The sequence below is a fragment of the Lithobates pipiens genome, unplaced genomic scaffold, assembly GCF_037356315.1.
Source record: "Lithobates pipiens isolate NorthernLeopardFrog02 unplaced genomic scaffold, aLitPip1_a1.2 Scaffold_10, whole genome shotgun sequence".
Classification (NCBI taxonomy): Eukaryota; Metazoa; Chordata; class Amphibia; order Anura; family Ranidae; genus Lithobates; species Lithobates pipiens.
The window spans coordinates 134,268,194-134,292,982 of record NW_027507686.1 but is presented as its reverse complement, the minus strand read 5'-3'; the positions used below and the strand labels follow the sequence as shown (position 1 = coordinate 134,292,982).

General features: G+C 42.1%; 1 protein-coding gene across 3 annotated transcripts in view; it reads right to left on the bottom strand.

Moving 5' to 3' along the window:
- RPGRIP1L (RPGRIP1 like) overlaps nucleotides 1-24,789 on the bottom strand; it is a 386,112-nt gene that overhangs the window by 297,504 nt on the left and 63,819 nt on the right. For all 3 annotated transcript variants that reach the window (XM_077458160.1, XM_077458169.1, XM_077458179.1), the window contains exons 5-6: nucleotides 8,226-8,331; nucleotides 4,409-4,552 (exon numbers count right to left, since the gene is read on the bottom strand). In XM_077458160.1, the coding sequence (XP_077314286.1) occupies nucleotides 4,409-4,552; nucleotides 8,226-8,331 (250 nt within the window). The remainder of the gene's footprint in view (nucleotides 1-4,408; nucleotides 4,553-8,225; nucleotides 8,332-24,789) is intronic.

Sequence of the window (24,789 nt, the reverse complement as noted above, 5' to 3'; positions counted from 1 at the left end):
TGGGGAATTTTTTTTTATTCTGCTCCAGCAGCCTCAGAAGAGATTCCTACCTTGGGAAGGATGCCAATTTAGACATCAGGGTGGGTATAGAACACTTCAGGGCTTCAAGCCTTTGCTTCACCCTCCTTGACATGGGCCCATGACCCTCATTCCTACCTAATCCAGATTAAATCAAGCTGTATGTTACATGTTTAACCAGTATTTTGCGTCACAATTCAGGGCTGACGGCTTGTACTTCCAAATGGACTGCAAGGGCACCGATAAGCTCTCTCATACTTCATTCACAAGCCCTGCGGCTTGTAAACAGTCAGGTTGTATTGAAGGTACAGGCTAAATACTGCAGTGCTTGTTTGCAGGCTCCTCCAGGAAAAATTATAAATGCACATTTTTTCTACAAATATATGTGCATCTACTATGTTTTCTTAAAAGGTGAACTTATCCTTTAAGACCCCTTGTGACCTTTCTCTCCCAAGCACTAGGACCGCAGATGTTGTGCTGGATTCAGCAGGAGAGGGGGAGACATGGAATATGAGGCCCATGGAGGAGTCCAGGCCTTTTAGTGCTGACTTGTTTCATTGAGGTGGTGCTTCTACCAAGTCCCATGGTGCAGAGTCATAAGTTTCCTTATGCAGTACCCAAATGGCTGGAGCTTTTATCACGACTGATACAAATCACAACAGTGCTGTTGGCTGCAGATACACAAAAAGGTTCACACTGCAGAGCTCTGTGGGCTGATCCTGGCCTCTACCTGTAGTGCCTTTGGATGGATTAGGGCAGCTGCTACTTTAAGTCCTCTGTAAGTTGTTCCTTCCTTTGGACAAAATCCCCCCTCATTGCTGTTCTGCCTCTCCTGTAGAACATTCCTCCTATCCAACTGGTGGCACCATTGAATGGCCTGCCACCTCATCATTCACCCCCTCATCACTGGAGTCAACTTTGCAATAAGCTCCAGCTGTTGTAACATCACTGCCTCTTGCTTTTCCCTGCCTGATATTCCCTGAGTGTTGTGTGGCTGAATCATATTCTCTTTCTATGGTCATGGCACTAGCGTCCTTATCCCTGTATCCCCAATACACATACATACATACATACATACATACACACAGTGCAGTCAGTGTAAAGTTCTGGTATAGATTTTAAGGGGAACTCCACAACAATTTATTTTATTTGTTTAATTGCCGTGGCCCCCCCCCCCCCCAAAATCCATACCAGACCATTATCCGAGCAAGCAGCCTGGCAGACCAGGAGCCATACCAGGCTGTTTGACCTTAATATGGGGAGTGTGTTTGGAGTCCCCCCCCCCATGTGAATGGGTATCGGGTACATTGTTGCACAATGTTTTTTTCCTTGATTTTTATCTATATTGCCAGGAGCAATTTTAAAAGACATTTTATCCCTTTAGAAACGTAATTTTGCTGCAGCACTGTAAAACACACCAGACAGATGTGCCACTTTAACCTCTTGCGGATCAGCCGCCACAGTTTTACTGCGGCAGGTTGGCTCCGCTGCGTGAAACCTTGTTATACTACGTGATCTCGCAGGGCTTGCATAGCAGACACGCGCCCGCCACGAGCTCTGTGAGTTTGATCGTGGTACTCGCGATCGTCTCACTAGGTTCTGTCTAGTGACACTGATCATAAAAAGAGAAACCTTCACAGACCCACTGTTTGCAAACATCTGACCACCATCTACTGTCTATGATCACCTTTACACATCTGACATTTGGGCATAAACTATATCTTTATTTGGGCAGATGTTCTTGTTCTCTTGTAATCTTTTTAGTATTCTCAAATAAATCTGTTTTAGGCCTATTTTCATTAAGGAAAATCTGGCACAAGAAGTTAAAAAGTTTAAATGTTGGGTAGTGTTCTATAAATGTTTTTTTACTAGGAACCTATAAAATATGTTTAAAGCAATTTTATGACTTGCACAGCATATGAATTAATATACTCTTCTCTTAGCTATTATTTCCTTTTCTTGCAACTCTTTTTTACATTCCTCACCCCCCCCTCCCCCACAAAAAAATAAAATAAAATAAAAAAGGATTATTTTTTTTATACGTTTTCTATTTTAATATTAATTTTGGATCAAAGACTGAAAAGATACACGTGCTACTTGTAACTTGGGATTCTTTACTAATGATGCATTATGTACAACACATGCAAGAAACTCAGTGCAATGTTCCTGTAAAGGGTGACAAAACATCAGGAATAAAAAAGAAACTTGGTCCTACATCAAAGCACTAGCAGCCTGGATAACTAACTGGCATGTTGTTGCCAATTCTCATTGGCCAATTACACAGTTTAGGCATGTGGGATACATTGATCAAAATATATTTTTTCTAACAATAAATTTATTTTGTTCCACTTTGAACTGGTCTACAAAATGAAATGTTTTTTTTTTTTTTCATGTGCACTTGATTTCCACAAAAAAATGTCAAGCACTGCCAATAGTTCAAAATACTTTATATCACTGTACAAATGCCATGAACAGCAAAAAGGTTTTATCTTTTGATTTTGGAAATGCATTTGTTAAAAATCTAGTTTAAAATCTTATTTTTTGCTCAGTGCCATTATCAACAGAATCAAGTAGTAACAAAATAGGAATGAATATTTCTTTCAGTATTTTAAACTGCCATAGACAGATGCAGAAAAGATGCGTAATAGACTGACTTCATTGATGCATGAACACTGTATAAGAAAGCGGTATGCAGATGATACACGACACAAATTAAAACAATTCTAATACTAAGAAGTACAAAAACCTTTTCAGAGGGAAAACAAAGTACCGTATAAGATTCACTTTATTAATCAGATACCTAAGCAGTAATTTCAACTTAACCCTGCATGGCCAATACTGCATTGCATGTACTAGCTGAGAAGGTCAAGAAAAGAAAAAAAATCTTGTTTTACTAATGTATGAGCAATGTTATGAATCATAATGAAGCAGGTGGGCATGAACGTTTAATTGAACAATTATCATAATGGATTGCATTTTGTATTCACAATTTCAAACTTCTCTATACATAACATATAAAACCCTACTACAAATAAACTGAAGTAGAATATGTGTTTTTTCAAAGATTCCTATCCTACTATACTAATGCATTTTTATAGGAAAAAAACAAACTATTAATTAAGATGACTGTGCATAGAACAATGATAGGTCTCCTGTGTTTCCTGCTAACTGCACTGCTACACTTGCAACAGGTTATCACTCATTTTATCAGTTTCATTTAAAAAGAACCTAAAAAGATGGCTGTTAGCTGCTCCCAACGCTGCCCGATGCTCAGAAGCAATGGTAGTTTGTTGGAAAAGCCTTTGTAGCACATGATACTACAGAAGTAAGCTTCTGTACAAGAGGATGCTTCAGAAGTAGCAAAAGTTCTGGCCTCCAGTGATGTTGGTAGAATTGAATGGGAAAGAGAAAAATTATCCTGGCAAATGCTCTTTAAGGCTGGTTCACACCTCCGATGGATAAGGCTCACAGCAGGGGTCCATTGAGTGCTTCTTCTCTGTTTCAAGGATAAATCAGGGCCAAATTTGGCCTGAATTTGGCCCTAAAAGGGAGCCAAAGACGCACAGAACTCCTGTGCCAGCCGCTTCACAGCTGCCATGGAGATGTGTGTACCTGCTCCATAGAGAGCAGATCACATACTCCTGTCATGCCAATTGGATGCAGAGAAATTCACATCCAATTCCCATAGGGGTGAACCCGGCCCAATACTAGTGTCTGGGTGTGCGCCTAGATCAAGCTTTGTTAGCTTTATTACAAAAGACAATAACACATTGGAGATACTGCGATGCTGCTATACAGAGGACTTAAGAATCAGTCCTACCCTATTGTAACACTTTTTATACTGTAGTGTAGGTATACCTTTCCAACCCTGTGGCTTTATGCATGCAAAAAAAAATATTTTTATTTTTTTCACGGTGGTTAACTTTTTTATTACAAAAGTTTATTGTAAAGAAAAACATACATATGTATTCTGAACATTGGTACAACAGGAGAGGTATTTGTTCTTACAGGATAAGAAACAGGGAGATTCCAAGATGAAGTCCATGGGAGTTAACAAATACTTAAAGAAATGAGGCAAGGGGCCCTTCGAGGACATCAGCAAACAACTGAAAATCTCTAGAACTGTCAACCTTGCCTGAAGCATTACTCAGAGTCGTAGTCCAGGGAACGATGGGCGACAGGAAACCAAAGATTACTAAAAGGTCTGACAAGGGTAGGGCGCTCCCGGAGAAACCCCTTTGGCACCCAGCATCCCCAAGGGGATCTAGCTGTGCAAGGTGTGGGTCTCCGTGCCCGGACCCCCCACCCTTCTAAACATGTCAGCTTCCTATGGACAGGATATTTCAATAATACACAAACTGTAATGTTTAAGGATATGTTAATACCATACCTTTGGCCTGTGGTTTGTTGCTCTCTAAGCTGGAGGAAGGTTTCCTCATACTCCTTCTCCTTTCTCTGCAGCTCATCCTTGAGAATCTCTGTAGTATGCACCAGCTCATCAATGTGACTCCGCTGTGACTCTATCACATTTTCACTATAAAATAGAAGATTACAGTAATGTAGCACAGTGAATACAATTCCAGTCTTATAATACTAAGGTCCTGGGTTAAAATCTCATTAGGGATTCAGTGGGGTTGATTAACTAACACTGTAGAAGGCAAAATCTGGTGACACTGTGCATGGTAGCCAATCAGCTTCTAACTTCAGCTTGTCCAATTTAAGAAAAAGTTCACTTTTTAAAAACGATGATAAATGCCCATTTTTTGGCAGCTAAACATTGGTTGTAAGGGTTGTGTGTGTGTGTGTGTGCGTGTGTGTGTTGTTGAATTTATTTTTTCTCCTGTGCCTGGTTGGAGAGAATTTGGGAGTTATCTGTATACTAGGGGGGATTTTAAAAGGTCTGTGGTATGCAAACTCAAGGAGCACTACATTTGTTGAAGCGAAAGAAATGTAATGTCATGTAATATATTTTCTATGAAAAATGTATAAAAAATAATTTAAAAAGAAAAAAATGTGCGTTTACTATTTTATATTTATAGGAGCTTGGCATCATGCCATGCAGGTCTCCTGCAGACTGTCAGTGTGAGCTGTCTGCCCCATACATTGTACGACCATACAGTTTTTACATTGACAGGAAGACTCAATTAACTACCCCAGTGTTCAACAGTGCTGTGGTAGTTCATTGAGAACTACAAGCCGACAGCCGCAAAGGATGTTGGTACTTGTAGTTTCATACAGAGAGCTCTGTGAATGAATGACATTCAAACGTGTCATTTGTGAAAAAGTGACAGCTAGTAAAGGGAACTTCTCCCCATATTGCTGTCACAGGGAAAGAGCAGCAAGGAATGGCTGTAGCAATGGGAACATGTTATACCCTAAAAATGGATGGAACATGTAACATGTTCCCAAAGGTGAAATGATCCTTTAAGCTTTGACAAAAAAAACAAAACTGGAAACTTGTTTCTATGCAGAGCTGCACCAGATTTTGCACTCTTCAGTCTTAGTAAATCAACCCCATATTGCATTGGAGTCTCCTTGTTCTTCCCAGACTTGTGTGAGAGTTTTCATTGACATTCCAAGCATATAGAGTGAGGTTGATTTGCTTCCATCAGCACTGACCCTAGTAAGTGTTTTGCATGGCTAATGAGCAATAGAATGTAAGCCTCATTGAATTCATTCAATTAATTGACCCTAAAACTGAATATTATACACTGTACTAAAGGCAGCGGCTGGGAAGGGGTTAACATTAAGGGTCAATCAATGGGTTACCCGTGTGTCTAACAAAATGTAATGTGGGCTGCTTTTACTTACTGATATGGCTGTTTATTCTTCCAGCTTTTCAGGAAGAAGAAAAAGCCAGATAGCTGTTCTCTGTACACAGAGTTCTGTGCGTTTGTAAACCTGGAAGAATCCGCTTACCTGCCATACACTCGCAGTGTATTTACTGTGCGTGGACAGAAGGTGGCTAAAACCAACTCTATTACTTTCATACATTTATTAAATAGCACTTGGCTAGATCACAATTTATTTAACTAATGTATGTATTCATTTAATTTTTGTGTGAATTGATTTTAACCACTTAAGGACTGAGCCTCTTTTTGAGATGTATTATTTACAAGTTAAAGGGGTTGTAAAGGTAAATGTTTTTTCACCTTAATGCATTCTATGCATTAAGGTGAAGAAACATCTGACAGTGCCTGCGCCCCCAGTGCCCCCTTTTACCTCACCCCTCGAAAGTCCCGCGCTCGTCCCCTGACATCCTTTCCACTGTTCAGCCTGGCCGCTGATTGGCTGGAGTGGATGGATGGAAAGCAGCGCAGCCATTGGCTCGCACTGCTGTCAATCACATCCACTGACGTGGAGCGCCGGGGGGCGGGGCCGTGTGATACAGCGAGCGGCTATAGCTGCCGGCTGTATCACGGGGTATCACTGTATCACCATGTGAGGGAGCTCGCATGAACGTGAGAAGCACCTGCGGGAGGAAGCCGAGACAGCCGCTGAGGGACCCCAGAAGAGCAGGTTCGGGGCCACTCTGTGCAAAACGAGCTGCACAGTGGAGGTAAGTATAACATGTTTGTTATTTAAAAAAAATAAATAAAAAAAAATGACTTTACAATCCCTTTAAAAACATTTTTTTTTTTTGCTGGAAAATTACTTAGAACCCCTATACATTTTTTCTAACAACCTAGAGAATAAAGTGGTGGTCGTTGCAATACTTGCTGTCACACTGTATTTGCACAGCGGTCTTACAAGCGCACTTTTATGGAAAAAATATACTTTTTTGAATTAAAAAATAAGGCAGCAGTAAAGTTAGCCCATTTTTTTTTCTTTTGTGAAAGATAATGTTACTCCGAGTAAATTGATACCCAACATGTCACGCTTCAAAATTGCGCCCGCTCTTGGAATGGCGACAAACTTTTACCCTTAAAAATCTCCATAGGCAATGTTTAAAATAATTCTACCAGGTTGCATGTTTTGAGTTACAGAGAAGTTCTAGAGCTATAATTATTGCTCTCGCTCTACCGATCGCGGTGGTACCTCACATGAGTGGTTTGAACACCGTTTTCATATGCGGCACTACTCATGTATGCGCTTGCTTCTGCAAGCGAGCTCGGCGGGAGGAGGCGCATTTAATTTTTTTTTTTTTTTTCTTATTTATTTTACCTTTTATTTTTACACTGTTCTTTAAAAAAAAATAAAAAAAAATATGTGTCACTTTTATTCCTATTACAAGGAATGTAAACTCCGTTGTAATAGAAAAAAAAGCATGACAAGACCTCTTAAATATGAGATCTGGGGTCAAAAAAGATCTCAGATCTCATATATACACTAAAGAGCAATACAACGTCACCCTGCAATGGTATGAAGATGGGCGGGGGCCATCTTCCCCTCACTCGTCTCCATACCCAGCAAGGAAGAGGATCCGATCGCCTCCGCTGCTGCCGATGGTTCAGTTAAGTGGCAGAGGGCATCGAAACGTGGAGGGAGGGGCGCCTTCTCTCGCTGCCGATAAAAGTGATCTTGCCGGGAACCCGCCGCAGAGACCGATATTATTGGAAACCAGACGAAGAAGAGGATACCAGGGTTATGGCAGCTAGCTGCTGCAATAACGACGATATTCCTCTTCAAAGTTAGGACGTATATCGGCGTTCGGCAGTCCTGAAGTGGTTCATATCAGTTTATGCGGTATTTACCATGCGTTTGTTATTTCTGCTGTAAATACTGAATAAACTGATAGTTAATTCACTTTTTCAAATGTGATATTTTGATCAATTGCGTCACGTGATCCAAATATTGCATGCAATGTTTCGTGAATATAGCTCACAGTTCCTTTGTATTTCAACTATTTTGATGCAGTTCTGAAGCAAGCAAAAGTCTATTTAACCACTTCCGGAAGGCCCTATAGCAGATTTACTACTACAAGGTGGCCCTCCTGTGCAGGATCACATATATACATATACAGTCCAGTGCAGGGAAAACGCAGCGTATGCTACTTTTTTTTTTTTGGAACTGCAAGCACTGTTGTGAACTATTGGAATAGGAAAACCATGTAATCTACTTTCCATGCGTTTTTGATGCAGAAAAAAAACGCACTGGACTGCATGTGATGTGAACTGGCCCTCAAGGTTTATAGGTTTAAAGCAAATATTGTATCCTTCCCCTTCATATAAAAAGGTATTCTGTTCAAGAATATTAAAGTTACATACAGGTTTCTTGTCTCTGCTCGAGCTTCTTCAAGCAAACTGTGACCATAACGAGGAAGAGCTGCTTGAGTAGATCTGGAAGTCACTTCAGGATTCGGAATTTGCATTCCTGTAATTAAATGAGGCACAATATAAAGACAGTAAAGACAGTCATATCCTGATCTTATCTAAATGTTTTTCTTGTTTGTTTATTAATAACACATTTTATTGAACTTTTGTCAATATAATATATAGTATGAATCCACATGCATAGTACACTAGCGACAAGGCTTGAGAGAGATGAACACAGGTCAAAATACCAAAAGCTCACATTCTTTCATAGTCAAATAGAATGTAGGAGCATATACAAAAAACCCAGCACTGTAGTAAGAAAGGTGGCAGTAGTGTTAACATGTCAGGCAAAGCAGGTAACTAACATACTTCAGGAAAAGGCTTCCATATAGACATTGTAAAATAAATAACATTAGGTATAACTATGTATACCAAGCAGCATGAGCTCGAGAGGGATAGGAAAGGGTGGGCGGAGAAAAAGCACAGAACGTGGATAAAGAAAAAGAATAATAGAAACATTCAAGAGAGGGAAAGACAACAAAATGGGGGGAAATCTGATGGGCACCGCACGCCAGGCCTGCAACAGAGTATATAACCTTCTAAATCGGAAGTCAACCAAGCCATTAAGATAGACCATCATCCAGATGCTACAGTTCCCAAACTTTGTTGTGCCTGTCTATAATGTCATTTAGCGGAGCTGTGAGACATTGTAAAGCGCTGCGTAAACTGTTGGCGCTATATAAATCGTGAATAATAATAATAATAATTTCCAACAAGTTCCATATCCCTAATTCTTCTGTAAAGAGCAGCCTGGGAAGGGGGATCTTTCTTTTTCCAGTTAAGCGGAATTAAACAGATGGCAGCAGTAAGGGCGTGCCTCAGGAGGTTTTTTTTTTTGCTGTTTTGACAAGTTTAAAAAAATAAAAATATAATTGCGTTACCAGAATAACGTAAAAAGTCTAGCAGCCAGCAACGAGAATGATGAATTGTGAAAACATAAAAAACAAAATTGCAGCGCTAAATAATGTGAAATACTTGTGACAATACACACCAGACAAATATCAACAAAAAAAAAAAAAATTGTGAAAAAAAAATAAAAAAGTGTGTGAGAGTAAACTCACTGAAAACAGTGAGCCACAACAATAGTAGTGAAACTAATAAATATTGATAAAAAGCAAATGAATATCAAATCCAAAATGCATAACATTAAATCATAAAAAAATACTCTGTGCAGTTCATAAAAAAAAAAAAAAATCGCAGAGAATGGGGAAATGATACGCACATAAAAAATCCTCATGAGAGGTCAAGACACTACAACATCAATGAATCAGTCCTTCATGTAACCCCATCCAATTCTTATACAGCGGACTTCAAATATATGCGGTAGTATGGAAATGTGATACTTGACGTCCAAATTCCACCAACAGCAAACTTCTAAGAAGATAGCAGGTGCTATCATAGAACAATAATGGGTACTCTTACCCTAAGGTGTGGACCCACACACCGTAATGGTGGGTCAATCGTGCATCAGTTTATGCCCCAGTTGATGCACTATGGTGGGAAACATGTCGGGTACATAGCCTGTCGGACAGATATACCACGCTTTTTATCTATTATTCTGCCTATGCATAATTTCTCTTGATGGCTTGTACCTTCATGAATTATGTTTTTTATAATTTAACATTTTTAAATGAATTTTTTGTACTGGAGTGATCTACTCTATGTGGAGGCATTTTTTTCTATTTTCTTGTCATTATACCTACCTTCATGATTGCACTTTCGGGGAGCTCGAGACATAGACAACCTGTATTGGATATCTTGATCGAGAGTCGGGAGTTCGATTGTTCCTTTTGGAGGACTGCACGATTGACCCACCATTGCAGTGTGTGGGTCCACACCTTAGGGTAAGAGTACCCATTATTGTTCTATAAGTGCACCTGCTATCTTCTTAGGAGTTTGCTGTTGGTGGAATTTGGACGTCAAGTATCACATTTCCATACTACTGCACATATTTGAAGTCCCCTGTATAAGAATTGGATGGGTTTACATGAAGGACTGATTCATTGATGTTGTAGTGTCTTGACCTCTCATGAGGATTTTTTTATCTTTTTTTTTTTTTTTTAAACTTAAACATTTATTGAATTTTTTGAAATAGGAAGACATAGACATCACCAAATGGGCATAACCCGGCGTGATTATATAGACAGAGATGATAATAAAGGTAAGATATTCAAACGCTTAAAAAAAGAAAAGAAAAAGGGGGAAGGGGGGGGAAGAAAGGCATAGGGGCATAGTTATACATGTAACTAAAGTTAGTCAGTGATTGCTATTTGTAAAAGAGCATATGAGTCGTATATGGGAGATGATCAATGTGGATGAGCATAGTAGAGGTGCGCTTCTAGGGTTTGTAATCCAGAGCTCCCAAGATCTGTGAAAACGACTTGTGGAGTGGTTAGCTTTAGCGAAATAATATTCCATCTGAAAGTTCTGGTTAAGAATTTGAATGACTTCTTCCAGTGGGGGGGGGGGGGGGGGGAGGGCTGTTTTCCATCTTCTTGCAATTGCAAGTCTAGCTGCAATAAGTATATGGGTAATCGGAGTACAGAGATGGTTAGGCCAACTAGGGATGTTAAGTCCCAATAGTAGGTCCAGTGGGGATAAAGGAAGGGTTACTCCAGAAATTGAAAGGATGAGGCTCTTAACTTTGTCCGAGTAGCTTCTCAACAAAGGGCATTCCCACCAAATATGTAGCAGGGAACCTATTTTGTCGCAGTTCCTCCAACACTTGGGCGAGGTGTTTAAGTATATTTTAGCCAGTCTTTCTGGGGTGAAATACCATTTATGAAATAGCTTCTGCGTGGATTCCCAGTGAGTAATGCAGTGGGATAATCGTAGTGGTAGTAAGAGGGCTTTTTGCCATTGTAGCTGCGTCGATGGCTGATCTGTTAGAGGAGACCGATATTGTATGCTGGGGGAGAGAAGATCCGAGTGAGGCACGGTAAGGAGCTTGTATATCACGGAGATCCCTTTGCATTTGGGAGTTTCAAGATTATAGTGTGTAAGTAAGTGGAGTGAAAGACAGTCCGAGGTTGAGTGTCGTATTTTGGAGAGCATGGATCTGATCCTTAGGTAGAGGAAGAAGGTTTGTTTGGGCAGTTCGTATTGCTCCACGAGACGCGTAAAAGGTTTCAGGGTCGATCCCGCAAGGAGCGAACCAAGGTTAGTGAGGCCTCGTTTGGTCCATTCTGAAAGGGGTAGATCTGGGGAGATAAGCTGGAGCGCATCAGTGGGTAGTTTAGCCAAGGTCTCCACCGAGATCCCACCCGTCGACTGTATTAATGCTGTCCATGTTTTTTTTGAGGCCGTGATGGTGTCGAGTGGGTAATGCTGGGGAGGGAGCTTAAGCCAGGTGGCTGCTAGTAGAAGTTTAGGGTTCGTGCACAGTATGGTGGATTCGATCTGTTTCCAATTTGAATGACGATTGTCCGACCACCAAGTTTTCAGTTGGTCTAGAATGGAGGCTCGGTAGTAAGCCTGGACATTTGGTGCTCTTAGTCCTCCAGAGGAAACCGGAGTCAGCACTATAGACTTCTTCACTCTAGGACGTTTCTGCTGCCAGATGAAATCGTTAATAAGCCCCTGAAGTTTATTGAGATGGTGTTGCATCAGTGGGAGGGGTATGGTTCGAAAAAAGTATAGGACATGCGGGAGCAGATACATTTTAGCCTGAGCTATCCTTCCAGCCCAAGAGGCCGGAATTCGGCTCAGGTCCTTAATTAGGTTAGTAAGTTTGCCCACAAGGTCTTCGAGATTGGTTCTAATCAGCATTCGGCTAGGGGATGTCAAATGAATTCCCAAGTAGGGAAGAAAGGAGTTCGGGGGCCAGGCAAAGGGGAAGGTAGAGGGAACTGATTTTGATGTTTGCGGGTCTAGACCAAGGTTCAGCATGAGGGATTTACTATGGTTCAGTTTATACATGGATATTCTGCTAAACTGTTCCAAGACTGTGTGTACAGCTGGAAGCGAGGAAAGGGGGTCAGTCAGGGCTATAATCACATCATCGGCGTAGAGGCCAATTTTGTGATCAACATCTCCGATTTTTATTCCAGAGATCTTTGGATCCGATCTTATCGTCTGTGCTAAAGGCTCCATCACTAGGGCGAAAATCAGTGGGGATGGCGGGCACCCTTGTCTGGTTCCATTGGTGATTTGGAAAGGTTGGGAGACTACTCCCGAGGTCCAGATACGTGCTGATGGGTGGGAGTACAAGCCCATTATGGCTTTATGAAACGTGCCAGACACTCCAAATTTGTGGAGGACTGCCTCCATATAGGGCCAATACACTCTGTCGAACGCCTTCTCTGCATCCAATGCTAGAAGCAGAGAAGGCGTTCCAGTATGTTCCGTCCACTGGATTAGGTCGATAAATCTTCTAGTACCGTCGGACGTTTGTCTGCCGGGCACAAATCCGACTTGGTCAGGGTGTATAAGTTGGGGAATGACAGAAGACAGTCGTTGTGCGAGTAGTTTAGCGTACAGTTTTGTGTCTGTGTTTAGGAGGGAGATAGGGCGGTAGTTGGCTGGATTGTCTGGGGGTTTACCTGGTTTAGGGATGGTAACTACTAGGGCATCAAGGGATTCCTTCGGCAGTACTCCGGTGGTGGCGAACTGATTGTACATGTCACATAAATGGGGGACTAACAGTTGGGAAAATCGCTTGTAGTATTCGCTAGGTAGTCCGTCGGGGCCTGGAGCTTTATGCAGAGGAAGGTTTTGAATTAATTTGTGGATCTCGGAGTGCGTAAAAGGAATTTCCAATTGTTCAAGTTGTGTCGGGGAGAGGGAAGGGAGGGAGATGGAAGATAAGAAATTGGCAATGTCTTGTTGGGAAGGGGGTGGAAGTGGATCTGATCCTGACAGGTTGTACAGTTTCGTATAAAAATTTCCAAATTCATTTGCAATATTGAGCAGGTTAGTCATGCGTTTACCCTGGGAGTTAGTGAGGTGTGTGATTTTTTTGTTAGCTAGTTGCTTCTTAAATTGTCTAGCCATATAGGCCCCTGGTTTATTGGCTGCTGAGTAGGTCAGCAGTTGCATTCTTTTAATGTAGTAATCAAAGTTTTTACGAAGGTGGTCACTGAGCTGGAGCCGGAGGGTTTTAAGTTCTGAGGAGACGACCTTCGAGGGGGATTTCTTATTGGTGGATTCTAGTGATCTGATTTTAGTCAATAGGGTTTCTGTCATGCGTAAGTGTTTTTTCTTTGCCTGGGATCCAAGTTTAATAAAAAGACCTCGTAGGCAAGCCTTATGTGCGTTCCATACAATGGAATGATCAGACACAGAGTTGACATTTTGTCGGAAATAAGTCTCAATCTCGGATCGTATTGCGGTTTCAAAATTGGGATCATTAAGGAGGGAGGTGTTAAGCCTCCAGACCGTATGCCTTGGCGTTTGAGATGGGGAAGCCAATTTAATTGTGACCGGAGCGTGGTCAGACCACGATATTGTGCCTATGTGGGAGGTTTCAATAGACTGGAGTAAATGTTTGTCTGTGACAAATAAGTCAATACGAGAGTAAAGCCGCGTACACACGGGCGGACTGTTTGTCCAACTTAGTCCGCCGAAACACATTTCAGCGGACAGTCCGCTCGTGTGTGGGCTTCAGCGGACTTTTTCAGCGTGCAGTCTGGCGGACTAAGTATTTCGGAATTTCCGTAATATTGTCCGTCCAACTTTGGTTTCAGCGGGCAATCCGCTCGTGAGTAGGCTAGTTGGACGGACTAAGTATGGCGCATGCTCAGAAAGTATTTACACGGCGGAAGGTTGCATTGCTGTGTATTGGACGTCTTATTTCTAGTCCCGTCGTACCTGCTGTACACGTCATCGCGCAAGCTTTCAGCGGACTGTTTGTTCATAAAGTGTGGTCAAGTCCGTTCATTCGATAGTAGGACGGACTGTCCGTCGGATTGTCTGACGGACTAAGTTGGCCATACAGTCCGCCTGTGTGTATGCGGCTTAAGACTGGTGGGGAGGAGAAAAGAAGGTGTAATCTCTCTCTAAATCATGCATGCATCTCCAAGCGTCATATAAGTCCTCACGCTGGAGGAGAGAAGCCAATGCTGAGGGCCTGCATCTTGAGGGACTAGTGGTATCCAGCGTGTGGTCAATAATTTCATTAAAGTCTCCGCAAATTATCAGAGGTGAAGATCTATAGGGTGCTATTTTGGCGAAGAGGGTGGAGTAAAACTTATTTTGGGCGCCATTAGGGACATAGATATTGACCAGGGTGAGTGGGCGGCCCTCAAAGGTGGCTGAGAGGATGATGAACCTGCCATCCTCATCGCATTCACAGTGGTGTAGCGCAAATTTAACGTTAGCGTTCACAGCGATCATAACTCCCCTCTTCTTTTTTGGGGCGTTAGCGAAGAAGCAGTGGGGGTATTTCTTGTTGCTACACTGGGGTGGCTTAAATTTAGAGAAATGTGTCTCTTGGACGCAAAGGATATCTGCATGATGGCCCAGTGCTTCTTTCCATAATAGGTTGCGTTTAAAGGGAGAATTGAGGCCTTTAACATTTAGTGAGGTGATCATGAGGGACATGATAAGTGTTTTGCGAGGGAGATGCAAGCAGGCAGAGAGAGATCACACCAACCGATGAATAACAAGCTAAGAGTAGAGAGAGGTTGAAAAAGCAAAAACAACACAAAAAAAAGGAAAAACGTTAATGAACTGGTATATAACAAGATATAACAATATATAACAGTGATAAGTGTCACAAAGAGTGTGTGCGCAGCACACTAATAACCTGGGGGTTGGAGGAAAGAAACAAAAGGTATACCGCCCAGGCTGGATATGGTAGCTCTGGGGGAACTGGGGTATTAGCACAGTCAGGTTTTTTCCACCAGTTTGGTCGCGGTACATCTGGAGGGTTCAGATGTTGAGCCAGAGGAGTTAGATTGACCCGTGTCTCTCGGGGGAAGAGGGAGGAAGCCCCAATTGGTTAATTTTTTATATCCATCCTTCGGGGTGAGGATTGGAACAATTTTCTGTTGGTGGGTGACCAGTAGTTTGGTAGGGAAGCCCCATTTGTATGTTATGTTTTTCTGCTGGAGGATAGAGGTTACCGGGGAGAAGGCCCTGCGCATCTCCATTGTGGCCGGCGACAGGTCAGTGAAGAGCTTAATGGAAGCGTAGGGGGCTGGTAGGGTCTCCAGGTTTCGTGCGGAGGAAAGTATTTGTTCCTTGACCTGGAAGAAATGTATACGGCCCAGAACATCTCTGGGGATGTCATCTGGGAGACGTGAGGGTTTTGCAATTCTATGGGCACGATCTATGAGCATGTCTCGTGCGGTCAGGTGAGGAAGTAAGGACGATATGAGTTGCTGCAAATATGGGGTCAGGTCGCTTGACATGACCGATTCGGGAATGCCTCTAAATTTGATATTATTTCGTCTGGAACGGTCTTCCAAATCGGCCAATTTCATTTTTATATGTCGGAGTTCTTCCGTATGATGGTCTTGCACATCTAGCATTTCGTTGTGTGCTTTAGAGTAATCTTGAAGAATTTCTTCAAGAGCGTCAGTGCGTTCCTCAATGCAATCAATGCGATCATGCATCTGGGAAATGGAGATCTGTAGTTCCCTGTGTAGGTCTTGCTGCAAAGTAAGTAGCATGTTTTTCAGTGTGGTTTCAGATACTGTACTATCTGAGGCAGGCATGGCAGCCAGAGAGGGGGTAGTGTGAGAACCATGAGTCCCGGCCACAACTGCAGACCAAAGCTGCTTTTTGGCATGTGGAGCTTTATTTGGGGAGTGTGCTGGGGAGGTAGCCAGTCTCTTACCTCTGTCAGCTATGAGGTCTCCTGGGGAATCCACCGGAGGAGGGAGAGTGTCCATGGTGTCTCTGAAAGCATCCGGAGCGTCTTCCTGTGCTGTATGCAGTGCTGTGTGGTGGCCCAGCGAAGCTGCGGAGACAGCGTGCGGCGGGTTGTGAGATTCGGCGCCATCTTGGGGCCTCTGCATAGCGGCGGCCGCAGTCGGATAAAAATCCGTTAAGCGGCGGGGTTTGGGCGGATTATACCGCTGTTTCGACATGCCCCGTTTGTCCCTGCTCCTTCCCCGCTCTGATGGTAGGAGCTGGGGAGAGGAACGTCGCTGTGTGTTGCCGGTATCCAGGCCGTGGAGCGAAGCTCGGAACTCAGGCAGCCATCCCGGTCCGCAACAGGCCACGCCCCCCTCTCATGAGGATTTTTTTATGTGCATAGCATTGCCCATTCTCTGCAAATTTTTATGAACTGCACCGAGTATTTTTTTTTAATGTTATGCATTTTGGATTTGATATTCATTTGCTTTTTATCAATATTTATTTGTTTCACTACTATTGTTGTGGCTCACTGTTTTGAGGGAGTTTACTCTCACACATTTTTTTTCACAAATTTTTTATTTTTTTTTATATTTGTCTGGTGTGTATTGTCACAAGTATTTCACATTATTTAGCGCTGCAATTTTTTTATGTTTTGACAAGTTTGTAGGTGGCAGGCCCAACTAAAATAGTTTATGAATGAAAGGGAATGTGGACTCAAATAAGATTTGCCATAATTGATGAACAACTGATTTCTAATAGGTTAAATTTGTGGGCAGCGCCAACATATATGGATGAGGGATATGGATGAAATCAGCGATAGTCGACTTCAGGATGAATAGTGTGATGGAATTCTGGGGTGAAATATCAAAAATACAATATATTTTATGAATTTTCTCTGTAAGGCGTGCAAATAAAGCTCTTATCTGCCTAGGACCAGCAAACGTGCCAGGATTCTAATGTGAGTTCCTCCCCAGAACTTCCCCTCACTTAAGATATAGGTATGTTTCCCCAAAGTTTGGATGGGGTATTCAGATATTTGTGAATATCCAATATTAATGCTTTCTGAGAAGGGCCCTCAACTATCATTCTTTCAAATAAGGTTGTTTAGAAAATTGTAAAGTAGGGGTTATAGAAAGTACGTAATGTTGTATCTGCAGGTATCCGTATATATATAGCAGTAGGAGGTCGATTAAAGCTATCCTTAAAACCATAAATCTACTTTTGTTGAGTCTAATGGGAGTGGTTTCATAATTATCAACCAGCTGCTGCAGAATCAGGGCTCCATCCCTTTTAGAAGTTATTTTTTATTCGGAGTATCTTACCAAAATTATATTTTTTTTTGTTGCAGGGGTTGACAAATATCTGACTTGTATCTTAGTGTAGACCAGTGGGGGCAGGTCCATTAGGGGCACATGGGCGCCCCACCCACTAATCTACATGCAGGGGGCAGGGCGCATGGATTTCTATGGATATTATTTTTTTTGGATGAGCAAGTTTGGGGTGGAGGAATTTTCATTATCCTGCACAGAGTCCAGACGGGGGAGGGGGGGGGGGGGGGCGCTGGTGCGAGCAGACAGGAGGGGAGGGGAGGGGGAGGAGGACAGAGGAGACACATAGCAGTCAGTCATGATAAACCGTGGTCAGTTTGCAGAGGGGAGGGCATAGCCAGGCAGGATCTGCCAGGTATTTTAGGTGTTACAGGGAACTAAATGACACAACACAAGCACTGTGCTGTATAACATGTTTTAAGGGAACAAAAAGGACTACATCTTTTTTCCACGCATATAGATTTATTTCTGACTGATACGTTTCTTTTACAAAATGTGTTCTCATCTGAAATTGGTAATATCACATGGTCAGATCATGCCGCTGTGTCAATCACGGTGGGAGGGGGAAATTGAAGACAAGAGCAAACACGTGGCGGAACGACATTTTGCTGAGGTCTCTTCTGTAATGTACACAAAATATACAACAATCTTTAAAATCATTTTTAGACCTCAATGCTCCGTCTACCGTAACCCCTTTACACTGTGGAATTCACTGTGGAATATTAATGAAGCAAAGCTCTGTAGCAAGGAAGCGGCTGAATGACATACTGACATCTATAAAAAATCTAGAGCAGTCCCATAAACAAAATCCTGCACCACACATACTAGAGCAACTCAACCAGGCAAGACTCGATCTTAGATAACTCCTACTGAACCAACACCATAATCAGGTGAAATCCTGGAAAGAAAATCACTATCACCATAGCAATAAAACTTGTAAACTGCTTCCCCAACCGATTACAGAGAAACCGGCTAAACAGGAACCAACTCACCTTTTTCAACCCCGAAATGGTGATTAATTCCTCAAGAAATGGCAGACAGACAAATTTAGTGTTTATTATAGCTCCTTTTATAACCTAAAGCAGGAAGAGGGCACCCCACAGCCCGCTCCTGAATCGATTGAGGAATTTCTAGACGCAATATCTTTACCTGCATTATCCCCAAAAGACTGGTATGCCCTACAATCTCAGCTTCCATATTGGCATGGAAATATTTCCTAAAATTTGGTAATACCTCTGACCACACGGTGAAAGTCCCACTACCCCCAGATTTATCCTTCCAAATATTGCACTCAAAAGCTGGGAAATCAAAGGGATCAGCAAACTGGCAGACATTCTTAAGGAAAACAAACCCATTCCTATATATATATATATATATATATATATATATATATATATATATATATATATATATATATATATATATATATATATATATATATATATACACATACACAGGACGCCAAGGTTGGGTTCTGGACGGGTGCTATATAGCACTAATATTTGGGTTATGATCCCTTTAAGGAAAGTGTGGTAGTATTCAGGGGGTCACCCAGGATGGGTGAGGAATTCCTGGGCATAGCTTTAACCAGGATGAGGAATTGTCAGGAATAGCTTTAACCAGGAGAGGACTGACTGTGTTAATAAAGAGAGGCCCTGAAGCGATATTCGGGTTGGAAAGAGCCTCCACCCCTGACTACAGTGATTCCAGCACATACAGGGTTAAGAGCCTCCAGGAAACAGCTCTTAAAAGACAGAAAGTAGTGCTAGGTGGGGTGGTGAGGAGTTGGTAAATACACCTGTCTCGGAGAGCTGTGAGTTTGCTGGGGGCTGCTAAAATAATCAATATGGACTGTTAAAACCTTGGAATAAAGACCCATCCACGAACCGTAGATGCCTTTTTACCGTTACTTCGTGCTGAAGATAAGCAGACTTTATTTTATATTTTTGCTTGTGTGCTGCTAGAAGACTTATTTTGATTTGCTTGCTGAAAATAAAAGCCTATTTGTTTAAAGTTTACCGGCTTTTGCACTCAGTCCTGTGGAGCTACAATCCCCCAATGAATTATTGGCCATTTATTTAGAGAATGTAAATGATAACACAAACTTTTCTCTTTCTCTCATGGTTAGTGTTCGGCTGAAGCCATTTATTATCGACTTTGTTTTTTTAAATCATAATGGCAACAGAAACTAGCTAAATGACCCTGATCAAAAGCAATACTGAAAATGGGTCTGATCAATGCAAATTAAACATTCTAGGACAAGCAGAAATTACCCCACCACTGGTTCTTGGGAATAGATCTGTCAGTGTATAGCCAGTTCTGGTAAACCATCACCACTATTTCTCGTCTTTTCCTTCTGATGCCACGTACACACAATTGAAATTCCGGCCAGAAAAAGACAGATGAGAGCTTTTCATCGGAAAATGCGACCATGTGTATGCTCCATTGGAATTTAGCTGTCCGAATTTCTGCCAGCCAAAAATTTATAGCATGTTCTCAATTTTCCCGACGGAAAAACTTTCTATCGGTAATTTCGATCGTGTGTATGCAATTCCGACACGCCAAAAATCACGCATGCTCAGATCCAACTACAAGATAGAAGCTATTGGCTACTGGCTATTGAACTTCCTTTTTCTAGTCCCGTCGTACATGTTTTATGTCACCGCGTTATAAACAATCGGAATTTGATGTGACCGTGTGTAGGCAAGACAGCTTGAGCCGAATTCTGTCGGGAAAACCATCAGAGCTTTTTCCGATGAGAATTCCAATCGTGTGTATGTGGCATTACTAAAAGTATAAAATAAATGACATCAGTATTCTTTTCATTCACTGTAGCCAGGCTCCCCCCTGATGAATGGATAATCCAAGGAGAGTAGCTCCCTCATGCCTTTATTACAATATTTTATTAGCAAATAGGTGATTCTGTTATCTCTTAGCCCTTGTACACACGGTCGGACATTCCGACAACAAAATCCATCGGATTTTGTCCAAAACTTGTGTTGCATACACACGGCCAGAAAATCTGATCGTACGTAACGTGATGACATTATTTCGTTACGACGGGACTACGTTCAGGCTAGTAGCCAATAGCTTTGGTCTAGGAATTTGATCTGAGCATGCGTGGCACTTTGTCCGATCGGAATTCTCTACACACAAACGGACAAAGTCCGATCGGATCATGTTGTCGGAAAGTTTTATAGCCCAGCTCTAAAACTTTGTCTGTCGCATATTCCGACGGAAACAGTCCGATGGATTGTCCGGCAACACGGTCCGATCAGACACAAAAGCTATATATCAATACTGCGGGTGTAAAAGACATTTAACCAGCTCCCGTCCGCTGCACATACAAATGACGGCAGGCGAAATGGTCTCGTTCTGGGCTACCGCCATATGATGTCGCCCACTCTCGCCGCAACCACGCACACGTGATCACATGTAAACAAAGAATCAGTGTTTGGGAGAGCCGACCGGCAGCATTTCCTCACAGGGGAGATCTGTACAGGGCATTGATCATCAATGCAGCCCAAACTGTGCCCATAAGTGATGCCACTCTGTGTCCATCTGCGATGCCAATTTGTGCCTATCAGTGACACCAGTCTGGGCTGCCTCTCAGTGCTAATCAGTGCAGCCCATCTGTGCCACATATCACTGGCCTATTAGTGCCGCCTCTCAGTGCCCATCAGTGCAGCCTCGTCAGCGCACATCATTGAAGGAGAAAAATTACCCATTTACAAAATTTTCTGACAGAAACTAAGTATAACTTTTTTTTAGCAAAAAATAAAAAGCCCAGCAGTGATTAAAAAGGAATTGCAGTCTACTCGCATAATTTATAATAAAACATCTTTTCCATTCTGAAGCTTCCCTCCAACCACTTTGCATATTATTTTATATATACTCTATACTTGCAAATATGCTTCCGAAATCTCCCTCCACTGAGTCTGGCTTCAATCAGCTGAAGCTATTGCCTGTTCACTTCCTGGATTCACACACACACACACACACACACACACACACACATCCAGCTCTCATTGGTCCTCTTATGACTCATCCCTTCCTGGAAAACTATCATGAGAGTTTAAGAGAGAGCTGTGCATGATGTCATAAACCTAGGCTTTGTACCAGACAAAAAAACAGGAAGTGGACTGTATAAGGTATTTACTTGCAGAAAAAAAATAGGATTTTTTAAAACAGCTTACCTGTAAAATCCTTTTCTTTGATGTACATCAGGGGACACAGAGCCATAGTAATAATTATGTGGGTTATATCGGCATATCAGGTGCTGGACACTGGCATGCCCCTTAAGACATGAACTTCACCCATATAACCCCTCCCATTACTGGGAGTCCTCAGCTTTGTAGCCAAGCAATCAAAGTGCATAAGAAGAAGAAGGGAGGGACCTTTGTGTCCCCTGATGTACATCAAAGAAAATGATTTTACAGGTAAGCTGTTTTAAAAATCCTATTTTCTTTTCTTACATCAGGGGACACAGAGCCATAGTAATAACTATGTGGGATGTCCCATAGCAATGGCAACTGAAGGGGGGAGACAGAATCAAGGAAACAGGAGGCCAGAAGACTCATACTGCAGCCTGCAGTGTATGCTGTGCCCAAAGGCAATATCCTCATGACATTTAATAACAATTTGAAAAAAAAAAAATTGGATAAACGTCTGAACCAAAGACCAATGTTGCGGTCTTACAGATCGGAGCCATAGAGGCCTGATGATGCACCACCCAAGAGGCACTAATCGCCCTGGATGAGCGTGCTCTTAATATGAGAAGGAAGAATTTTCTTCTTTAAGCTGAAGCTTGATCAACCACCTGACAAATCCATTTGGAAAATAGTGGATCTTGAAGCTGCCTGTCCATATCTTGAACCCTCTGGCAGTACAAACAAAACCTGTGTTTTGCGAACCTGAGCAGTCGCCCTTACATAGATTCTGATCGCTCTTACTACATCAAGAGACTGTAGTGCTTTCTCTTCCCCAGATTAAGGCTTCTGGGGAGAAAGAAGGAAGAATAATATCTTGGTTTAAATGAAAACCTGTTCAGGAGTTCAGGATGAGGACATTAAATCACCTCGTCCTTATACATGATGAAATATTGCCCTTACAAGACAGAGCCATTAGTTCCAATACTCTTCTAGCAGAAGAAATGACAAGCAAAAGATTATCTTTCTTGTCAAAGAACCAAGAGAATTTCTCATAAGGGTTCAAACGGCTGATTTAACAAAGCCGACAAGACCAATCTTAAATCCTAAGGATTTAGAGGTACCTTGATAGGGGGAATAAACCATGTTACCCCCTGAATAAGCTACGCACCAAGAGTGGGAAGCAAGAGGCCATAGGAAAAGACATCAACATCGGCCTGGATATAGCTCTTGATAAAAGTCAAGGCCAGCTTCATTTCAGATCCCCTATGCAGGAATCCTGCCTATTGACATACTTCCTGGGGTGCCAACCCCTGGATCCATACCAAGAAACCTATGCCTTTCAGATTCTATAGTAAGTGATTCTGGAAGCCGGATTTCTGGCATTAGTCAAAGTAGACACTACTGAAGGCGATCACCCATGATCTTTTATAGAGTGGGATTCAACAGTCAAACCTGTTAAACTCATTGTCCGTAAAGTAGGATGAAATACCGGACCGTGTGCAAGAAGGTCTGGCTATAATGGCAGAGTCCAAAGGACTTCAACTGCTCTCCTTATGATCTCAATAAATTCAGATCTTCTGGGACCCACTGGGGCCACCAGAATCACCTCCTGCTTAATCCTGCAGAGAAGGCGCGGAAGTAGCAGAGCTGAAGGAAATGCAGTTCAGTCAGTTCAGCCAGTTCAGGCATGTAGAGAGTTCCCTATTGGGACCACGTAACAGATCATTGTCCGGGGAGTACTGTTATGAGATGGAGTGCTGACCCACTGAAAGGAGGATATCTTTGATGTGACCTACCGACTATATACAAATGCTTCAATTTATATATTTTCTGGTAAGCGCATTCACTATATGGTGACGGGCACTTCATGCGCTTTCGGAATGTGTTGAACCACTGTGGTGCTGCCATTTAAGAACACAAACGCTTATTATCTGGACTCACATATGAACTTTTTATGATTGGATTTTTGTTTGTGTCATTTTTTATGCACTTTTTCGATTTTTATACACTTGAGGTGTTTATTTGATTGTATTAATTATTCATATATTAATTATTCACATTTTATTTTAGTTATTTAATTAATTAAAGGGTTGGCGCAGCTTTTTATTTATTTTTTATTGCTGTTGAGTGCCATATCGCATTTATTGCTGCTGCCTATATTACATATAGTTTGTTTGTTTTCACTATTTTCCCCAGCGCGGTTTATTTTTCCTATTTTTACTGAAGGAAATGCATAGATCAGTGAGAACTGATCCCCTGGGAAGACTAATGCGTCTGTTCCGCCTGCTAGCCGGACCACTTGTTTGACATAAAGTTGTCGACCTTACTAATGATGTGGACGCAAACAGGTCCATGTCCGGAGTACCCCATCTGACACATTGCTAGGAAGATGTCGGGGTGAAGAGATCATTCTCCCGGAAATAATTGTTGGCGTCTCAAGCAGTACGCCTGAAATATTAAAATTGCCGATAGGCAAGGAGTGTTGTGTTCTGCCAAAGCTAGAACATTATTCACCTCCTTGTTTCCTTTTTTATTTTAATTTATTTATTTATCTTTTGATGTAAGCCACCGCCGTGGCTCTGTCAGACTGAATCCTGTCAGGACAGTCCTGTAATCTGACCACCAAGATTCTATGGCCAGATACTGCCTGAAACTTCCAACAAAGTTGATAGGCATGGTCCTCTAACCTGGACCATCTCCTCTGGACAGAATCTTCTTCCAGGGCTGCTCCCCAGCCTAGAAGGCTGGCATCTGTTAATTGCAGGACAAAGATTTTCCCTCCTGCTGGATAACAACCACCAATTTAGGCTCTGACCTATGTCGGGAGCCAAGCATATTGGAAACAAACAAGGCCTGAATCCTCTTTATTCCAGACCAACAGGATGGTGTCTTGAAGCAGTCTTTGAATAAAACTGCATGTAAGGGACGGCCTTGAAGGAGGCCACCATTTCCCCTAAAAAAAACTCCTGCAGCCAAAATGAAGGAATTTTTGCTTTCCTGATAAGATGGATTAGTCCTACAATGGAACTCATTCACATCTGGGGTAAGAATAGCTTCTTCTGTATGGTATCTATAACCAACCCACAAGTAACCTCCTTGATGGTTTTAAGGAGAATCTTCCTAGGCTGAGAATCCAACTTAGAGATTTCAGCTATCTACAGCTGAGATCAGACT